General features: G+C 31.5%; 1 protein-coding gene across 1 annotated transcript; it reads right to left on the bottom strand.

Annotated features, from left to right (window-relative positions):
- Positions 1 to 320: 320 nt before the first annotated feature.
- LOC143593708 (protein DAY-LENGTH-DEPENDENT DELAYED-GREENING 1, chloroplastic-like) lies at positions 321 to 5,806 on the bottom strand. The gene is made up of 7 exons (XM_077073259.1): positions 4,970 to 5,806; positions 4,127 to 4,212; positions 3,171 to 3,344; positions 2,161 to 2,275; positions 1,444 to 1,541; positions 1,186 to 1,321; positions 321 to 600 (listed from the first exon to the last, which is right to left on the bottom strand). The coding sequence occupies exons 1-7, from the start codon at positions 5,621 to 5,623 to the stop codon at positions 532 to 534; spliced, it is 1,332 nt and encodes a 443-aa protein (XP_076929374.1). The 5' UTR covers positions 5,624 to 5,806; the 3' UTR covers positions 321 to 531.
- Positions 5,807 to 8,937: the final 3,131 nt, after the last annotated feature.

Below are 8,937 nucleotides of genomic sequence, written 5' to 3' on the forward strand. Positions count from 1 at the left end.
ATATGTTACATCATTCACGGTAACAACGGACATAGTCTAAGTTTGTTTATATTGGATGACGATTTGAATACTTGTAATAAAACAACAAATGTTGTATATAAAGAGATTTTATCAAATTTATAAATTTGAGATTCCAGACTTTTTATAGTTTGTACAATATATTGCATTTCTTTTATACCTTTAATTTTGTTTATTTATTTCAAATAGCAAACCTCATTTTTTATCATTTAGCAAATCACATGTAATACATACTAATACTAAATGTAAATCATGAACACTAATTGGTATATAAAGAACATGAATTCTATATCTTCTTTTAATACATTCAAGAATGAGAGTTGGGAATAGTCATTTATTTTTTACTTCCACATCAAATGAGGTTGATGGTGTAGAAGTCCAAATAAATCATAAGCAAATGACAAAAAAATAAAATAAAGATCAAGTATACATTTGATATGGTCCATTTTCTAAGCCTGTAAAAAAAGGGAAATCAAAGCAAGAATCTTTAAATCAAGAACTTGATTCTTCTCTCTAATGCCTCTTCATCTCCTGGAAAATATTGGACACCTTCGGCGATAATCTTGGAAGAAATTTGAACATCTAAACGGTAAACAAAGGACACCGAGTTAGATATATATCAAACGCATACCGAGTACAATAATCTTTTATCAAGTATACTTCAATAACTTTTAGCTCAATGGTTTTCCATAAGCGCATTCACAGTCCGTTCAGACTATTTGATGAAAATTGTGGAAGATCTGTTAACTATGGTTTCAGAATACGATAAACCAAACAAGTTGGCAAGTTTTAGCAGTTTAACCTTCCAACGGTTTAAAATGATTTTCTAACACTATTTTCAAAATCTTGAGTTTGTATGTAAACTTTAAATTAGAAAAGGTTATACAGTCGGTTCGGTTTACTCGGTCAGTTACAAGGTCCAAACTGCTAACCGAATCGTTAGACCACCAACCCACCAAAAAAAACCATATAGATCTCACACTGTATTTAACAACTACAAATTTTAAAATATGAATCACTGATCAAATAATTAAACGATTTAGGTTTTTTCCTTTTTGTTATCGCAATAATTTAGTAATCTGTAATTAACCTCACCCTATATACTGTGACGAGTCATTATTTGTTTTATAGAATATTTGTTGCAATATTTTTGAATAAAGAACATACCCAAAGCTTCACGCACGCATCCATGATAACCGGAATCAGACAAACAAATATGACAATGGCAGATTGATCAACATCAAATCCATAATGTTCCACAATTATTTCTAGCAAAGTTTGCCAACCTGATTCCGAATGATACCTACAAATTCCCAAAATTCAACAAAATCATTATTAGCTGATTTCACGGTCAAAGGAGACAAATTAACACTCAAAAGGTCAAATGTTGACTTTTTACTGGTGTATAAAAGAAAAAAGAATTACCCGAGAAAAATATCTGTAATAAGTATGATTAAGAATGCCTTCCCAGTGTCACTAACGTTGTTTATTATCTTATACCCTGTAAATTTCAGCAAAGCTACCTACAAAAATGATTTAAAAGAAAATATTAATAAGTAAATACTAAATACAAATCATGCCAATATGGAGTTGATAAGTACATAATTTGACAGGAAAAGTCAACTTTTGACTTAGAGGTGAGTTGACTTGGGGTGCAAACGAGCCAAGTCACTCGTGAGCTATTTGAGACTGGCTCGCTAAAATCTCGAATTGACCCAAGCTTACCCGAGCTCGAGTCCAATCTTCAGTTATTGAGCTCAAGTAGGCTCACAAACCTACTATTTGTTAAATATTAAATATATATATATATTTATATAATCATTATTATTATATAGAAAATTATGATAACGATAACTAAATAATATATATTATGTTATATACAACGATTGTAAATAAATATGTATAAAAGCAATTAAAAATGTATATAAATGAATTAATAAATAATAAAACAGTTAACTAATCTAAGAATTTCATCCTCTTACTAAGAAACAAGTCCACATTCGACTTATAAAAGTCCAAATTATTAATTAATTAATTACCAGGAATCAATCCAACTATCAAGAAAATCTAGTGAAATAAACATAAAAAATTTGTAGCTAAAATTGTGAAAAAGGGATTTTGAGACAAGTAAACAAAACACACCTGATTTTGATTGAAGTACAAAAGAAGAAATAATGAGATTCCGAATACCATATCGGACCATATATTAGCAAATGCACTACGGTTTATTAATCTCCATTCATCTCTCAGTTCTAATCTGTTACAACAAACAAGAAAACATTAATAATATACAATATTCCCAAATTGAAACAACCAATCCAGAGCAAAAATAACCAAATCCAGAGCAATGTACATGTTGCATTGCATGAGTTATGTTTTATCTCTAATGGCCCACTGGTTTGATCTGATTTTGTTTTATCTCTAATGGCCCATAAGGGTAAAAGTTTGTATATTTTTAATGGCATTATTCTTATAATAGTTTAATTATTCTAATCACATAAGATAAAAGAAAAAAAAAAACACAAAAACAAAAAAAAAAAACATTTTGTAAAAACTTTCAGAAAAAAAAATTGGGGACACAGAGTTTCATGTTAACCCAACTGTTCACGACTAGGCTTGTAAATGAACCAAACGGAACATTGTTCGTTCATTTAACTTTAAACGAACAAACGATGGAATACGAGCAATGAAACGAACGGGGTTATCTTGTTCGTGTTCATTCGTTAAAAAAGTGATCATGTTTGTTTTCGTTTATGTTTGTTCGTTAATACTATAAACTTACAATTCACGGACGTAAATGAACGAACATGACTGAAAATAGATGAACGAACATAACTTAGCGAACACCAATCAAAGGTAAACTGAAAATCAATCTATTGGGCGTAATTTATTAATATAACTTGACTTAATTGTAACATATGATATCTTAATTTCATAAACTAGACAAAAGTTAAGTGAAAATATAAAGAAGCATATATGAACAAATGTAAACAAATGTTCACGAACTGCATGAACAAACGAGGCAAGTGTTCATGTTTGTTCGTTTAACTAAAGAAACAAAAAAACTTGTTTGTGTTCGTTCATTTACCAAGTAAACAAACATAAACGAACTTCCCGCCAAACGGATCACTGAACGTGTGATTTCAACTTACGCTTTGTGTCGTAACTCCAAATAAAGTTCTTCTTCAGAAATCGGTGGCGATTTCCCGATTTCAACCTCAAATTTGTATCTCTCTTTTTCAGCTCTTATTTCTTTCACCATTTCGAGTTTTTGATGCCTTCTTACATCAAGAATCTCGGCTGCAAGTGGTACAGTCTTCACATACCTGTTTATAGTAATATCCTTAACGATACAAGATAAATGCTTTTTTTATTTACGCATAAATTTTATCTCTAACGGGTCAAATGGTTATCAGTCAGTTGAAAGTTATTCCAAGAGTGTTAAAATGCATAAAAACTCCTAAATTATGTTATTAAATAAGATTAGATTTTGTAAGCATATTTAACACATTATTTACTTATGCACTACTAGGTTAGAAATTGAATGACAGAAATATTATATACTTAGTAATGAAGATTTGGGAATTATAAAACGATATTTTAAGATAACATATGATTGATATTACGTATAAGTTACTAACTAATAATTTATTATTTTTGAAGTCAAGTATCTAACATAAGTTACTATATTTAATATACTATTTTTATTACCACTAATCTTAATATTTAATACAAAGGCGGTGAAATAAGAGAAGCGAGAGAATAATCTTGGGCTTACAGAATTGTGACACGTGGCACAATCACTTACTTATTTATTAGGTATAGATAGATAGATTTTAAAAACAGATGAAATTACCAGATTCGATCTTGACCAAGTTTGATCCATTACCTAACCTACCATTTTCTTCACCACTATATATCATATATTGATGATCTTAAAGGGTAAAGAAATATAATCAGACTTATGACTTTTTAACCTTGAAGAAAATATATTCATTTTGAAGTTTAAATGTAGCCCTTTGACCTTGAAAAGTCAAAACTTTATCTCTTTTTCGAAACAAATTAAGAAAGTACATAATAAAAGGAGTTCTCATACAGAAACAGCTACCTATCGAGAAATGGCATAAGAACATAGTCATGAACTAAAAAATCCAAAGCCCACGGTATAACTATCAACGCAGCCAAAAATTTTGCCTGCAAAAGAATGTTTATGCGTTTAAATGGTTATAATCTCCCGAATAGTGCTACAAATTAGAAACTTGTATAAACATCTACTTTAATTCATTCAAATTTGACATTTATTTATTTTAAAGCAAAGGCTACATTAGCCGAATATCTATTGCACCACAAACTGTAATAGTCATAATGAGTAACAAACAAACCAAATCACATTTCGAATCGTCCAATGCTGCAATTCACCATAAATAGGCTTGTAAACGAGCCGGACGAACACGAACAGAGCATGTTCATTTTCGATCGCTTTATTTTAAACGAACAAGTGATCGAACACAAACAATTAAATGAACAAAGTTTTCTTATTCGTGTTCGTTCTTTATGAAAATGAACGTGTTCGTTTGTGTTTGTTCGTTAACAATATAAACACAGTTCACGAACTTGAACAATCATAAATGAACGAACATAACTGAACATAGATGAATGAACATAAACAAACATAATTGCACAAACACCAACTAAAAGTAAACATGAACATCAATCTAGCGGGCATAAAAAATAATAAAACTAGACGAAATAATAATGGGTGATATTTTAATTCATAAAAGTAGATTTAATTGTAATGGTAAACGAACAAACTTAAACAAACGCACTAAACCAACAAACAAACACACATAACTTGTTCATTTAACTAACTGAAAAATAATTGTTCATGTCCATTCGTTCGTTCACTAGACGCTCGGTTTGTTTACATGCCTAACCATAAAAATGCACCTACCGAATTGAACGAGGCATATCGAAACACACGATCTTCATACAATATCTCATCTTCCTCCCTTCCAAACACCAAATCCCTCACCGATTCAGTAAACCCCTTTACAGGTATAATATCATCAAAATCCCCTTCAACATTTTCATCACGCGGTTCTTGAAACCATGACGAACCATTACTATTATAATTACCATTACCACTACCACTACTATTACTACTACTACTACTACCATCAAGAAGCCAATCTTCCCACTTTCTTTCCTCTTCATTCTCCAAATTTTCTCGCGCCTCCCTTAACTCCACAATCGCCTCGGCCCGTCGCCTCCACGCCTCAAATTTTTCATTCTCGGACAACCCTTCCTCATCATCATCACTTCCACTTTTCGCTTCTTCCTCTTCGGCTTCAAGCATTTCATCGTCTTTTAAACCGAACCAATTCCCATCCTCATCAAAAAAGAATTTTTGCCACCAACTTCTTTTCCTCTCATGTTTCCTCTTCGCATTAGGAACCAACCTTCCAAACCCCCTTCTCCCACCACCACTTACCCGAATTACACTATCCAAATAAAACGGCTTACAACACGCGAGTCTTCGACCGGAAAACAAGAAATTGTTATGACACAAGACCAATGAAGTGCTCATCAAGAACATGTATACCATAACCCCACATCTTTCAACCTCATAAAACTCTAAAGCAATCCAATTTCACACTCAAAATGCAAAATTGAGGGAAACCATTCAATACCCACTTAAAAAGATTCAATTTTTTACACTTTCGGGATTCAAACTTACCAGATTGAGCAAAACCCTAAAAACCCAGATGAGATTAGGGGTTAAATAGTGAAATGTAACTTGGAATTGAATTGGGTTTGTGTGGATTGTTTGGATTATTCGGGTTTTGGGTGTGTGGCGTTGGGGTTAATATGATAATATTCGTCGTCTCTTTGTTGAGCTGAAGAGAGTATGTATGGGACCAGCAGAAGCCACGAGAGGGAAAAGGAGAGCGGATAACGGGTAGATAATAAATTAATATTAATAATATAATATCAAAATACTTATTTTTTATTAATAATTACGAAGACGGTCAGGTCAGCACCTCCTCGGGAATTACTCATTGAGTGCTTTGGCAGGGAGTACTCGGGATTACTCGTTGAATGCAAACGTCGAGGCGTGATTTTTGCAACGATGGTTATGACCATTTTACGGTATTGATCCGAAAATTTTAGAAATTACAGGATTAAACCAATATTTTATAGACAGGAACATAAATTATCTTTAAACTTGATGGTCATTTAAGTCTGGTGTCAAGTCAACGTGCTTGAGAACCGTTTGGTCATATTAAATCAAACCTGCCTATTAGGGCTGTAAACGAACCGAATGAACACGAACAAGGCATTGTTCATGTTCGTTCGTTAAGTAAATAATGTGTTCACGAACGGTTCACGAACACTTAACGAATGAGATTTTATGTTCGTGTTCGTTCATTAAGGAAATTAATGTGTTCACGAACACAAATAAAATCGGCAGAGCCTAGAGATTGAGACGATATATTCATCAATGTGAATAAAGAAAGCCTGTAAATGAATAGAATGAACACGAACAAGGGCATGTTCGTGCTCATTCGTTTAACTTTATAAGAACACAGACACTTAATCGAACAAATATTTATGTTCATGTTCGTTCATGAACATAAATGAACGAAAGGAACATGCGTTCATGTACGTTCGTTTAATTAAACGAACACAATATTTGTTGTTCATGTTCGTTTGTTTATTAAATAAACGAACATAAACGAACTTCCCGCCGAACGGTTCACGATAGTTCACCGAACGTTTGGTTCGTTTACAGGGCTACTGCCTATGTTAAGAGTCATAAAGCTATTTTACTCATCGTCACTATATGTTAGACGTTGGCTAAAGTAATTTCCCTTCACATCATTTATTATTGTCTAGTTGTCTTCCTCGCCATAAGCAATGACGAACCTAGAAAAGTTTTTCATGGAGTGCGAAAATTTTTCAGGGTTGGTTATCGCTGCATAATATTTTTTTTGGCCTGGTCCGAATCGGGTCAACGTATTTGGGAGTTTTAGAAGTCATTCCGTTAGGCGACTCTTAATACATATTTTACATTATATGAAATTATAAAAGCTTTATTAATTTATCATGATTCTCATTCAAATCAATAATCACATTATCAAATATTCAAATTAAAAATGGCCGACGGGATAACAAGATTTTTTTAAAGCCCTAAAATAATGTCATGTGTCTCCCTTGTCAATGTTGCAAAGTCGCAAAAACTTAAATGAATTGGACTTTTAAAATGTAATTTTTTTAAATAGCTTCATCTGTTGGCCAATTCTCTCCTTTTATCCGTTGTTGATTCCCTACCCCAATTCCATTTCAATTCCACTACCGAGTCGATTTTCCTTTGTAGCAAGAAATTTCTAAGGAATTTCTTGGTAAAATAAAGGTAAATAATAATAGTAATAATAATAATAACAATTATTATAATTTTGAACGATAGTATTGTATTAACTAAAGGGGGAAAAGTTAAAATACAAATGGAGACAAAAATAAGAAGTGTGAGAAGGATTTGTGTCCACACAAAAAACCACTCAGAAAAAAATTCTAAAAAATTATTAAAAATATCACAACTCAAAATATCAATAAATAACGAAAAAGTTTAAAAACAAAAAATGTTTCCCTCGTCATTGTCATTCCAAAAAAAAAAAAAAAAACTCCGAAAAGACACAACGCAGAGACAAAAGACACAGTGACGAAAATGAACAAACTAAAGACACAATTATAACTAAAAAAAGACACAATAAATCGTAAAATATAACACAATGCTGAACAAAATATAACACAACGTTGAGTAATATAACACAATATCAAGAAAAAAAGACACAATCAATGACGAAAATAAACACAAAACACAATTATAAACAAAAAGACACAATAGTCTTTTTCACTCAACATTTTTCTTTTTTAGAGTTGTTTTTTTAAGAATGAGGAAGACGGTGAAAACATGTCTTTTTACTTCTTTTGTTTTTTATTAAATTTTGAGTTATGATTATTTATTTATTTATTTAGAATTGTTTTTGAAGGGCTTTTTTTTGTTATAAATCATTCTCATCCTTCTCATTTTTGTCTCTTTTTTTTAACTTGACCAAAAACTAAGTAGCCAGAGGCTAGAGGTGAATACATCTTGCCCACATATATATCATACAAATTACACGAATTTCTTTAATTTGTGTTAATCAAACGAATTAAATTTGAATCTATGATAAACACAAAAGGAGTCTTCCTTATTTCCTTCACTATTTTGAAATACGACATTCTCTTTTGTTGAAATTTTTTTCATCACTTTTCAAAATATTTAAAGTGTTTAGTGTTATCACTTGACTCACCTTACTTTTTTTTTTTCAATACTCCCATGTTATTGCCTATTTCTAGTTATTATGTAACATTGTAACGGATTCAAAGCTGCTAGGAATCGGAATCTTCAACCAAACCACGACTTGTGACTAAATTGCTTTGGCTAATGAAAAATATAAAATTTTAAAAAAGAAGTATTTTGAAGCGGTTTTCACAAGCTTTTAAGCTCAAGACGGTTTCGTTGAAACCCTTCAATACGCACACACACACGTAGTACTGTATACTTAAAAAGTTCTAACCATATAGAACATACGAATTAACTGCATATGCATGTATGCTAACGAAATTACTACATTATTAATAAAAAGTAAACGAACCGGGCTCGATATTGACAAAATTTTCATGAGCCGATCTTAATATTTTAATATATAGTTCAAAACGAGCTGAGCTTAAGCTTGATAGTTTGAATCCAAAGAAAAGTTAGGTTTGAGTATGAAATACAAGACTTGTATTTATCAATTATATTACTTCTCAAAATTAAAAGTCCATAGTTACCGTTTCTTAATTTGTGTATTTTTTTCAATTACATTTAGAAAT

This window comes from Bidens hawaiensis, unplaced genomic scaffold, assembly GCF_021521415.1.
Source record: "Bidens hawaiensis isolate Kalapana, Puna unplaced genomic scaffold, B.hawaiensis_p1.1 tig00042544_1, whole genome shotgun sequence".
NCBI lineage: Eukaryota > Viridiplantae > Streptophyta > Magnoliopsida > Asterales > Asteraceae > Bidens > Bidens hawaiensis.

Bases quoted from the DNA above. Each gene is read 5' to 3' on its own strand.
- LOC143593708 (XM_077073259.1), bottom strand. From the start codon at position 5,623: ATGGTATACATGTTCTTGATGAGCACTTCATTGGTCTTGTGTCATAAC. The intron at 2,276-3,170 runs GTAAGTTGAAAT...TTGTTGTAACAG, and splicing joins TTGGAGTTACGACACAAAGC to ATTAGAACTGAGAGATGAAT. The intron at 1,542-2,160 runs GTGTGTTTTGTT...TCATTTTTGTAG, and splicing joins TGTACTTCAATCAAAATCAG to GTAGCTTTGCTGAAATTTAC.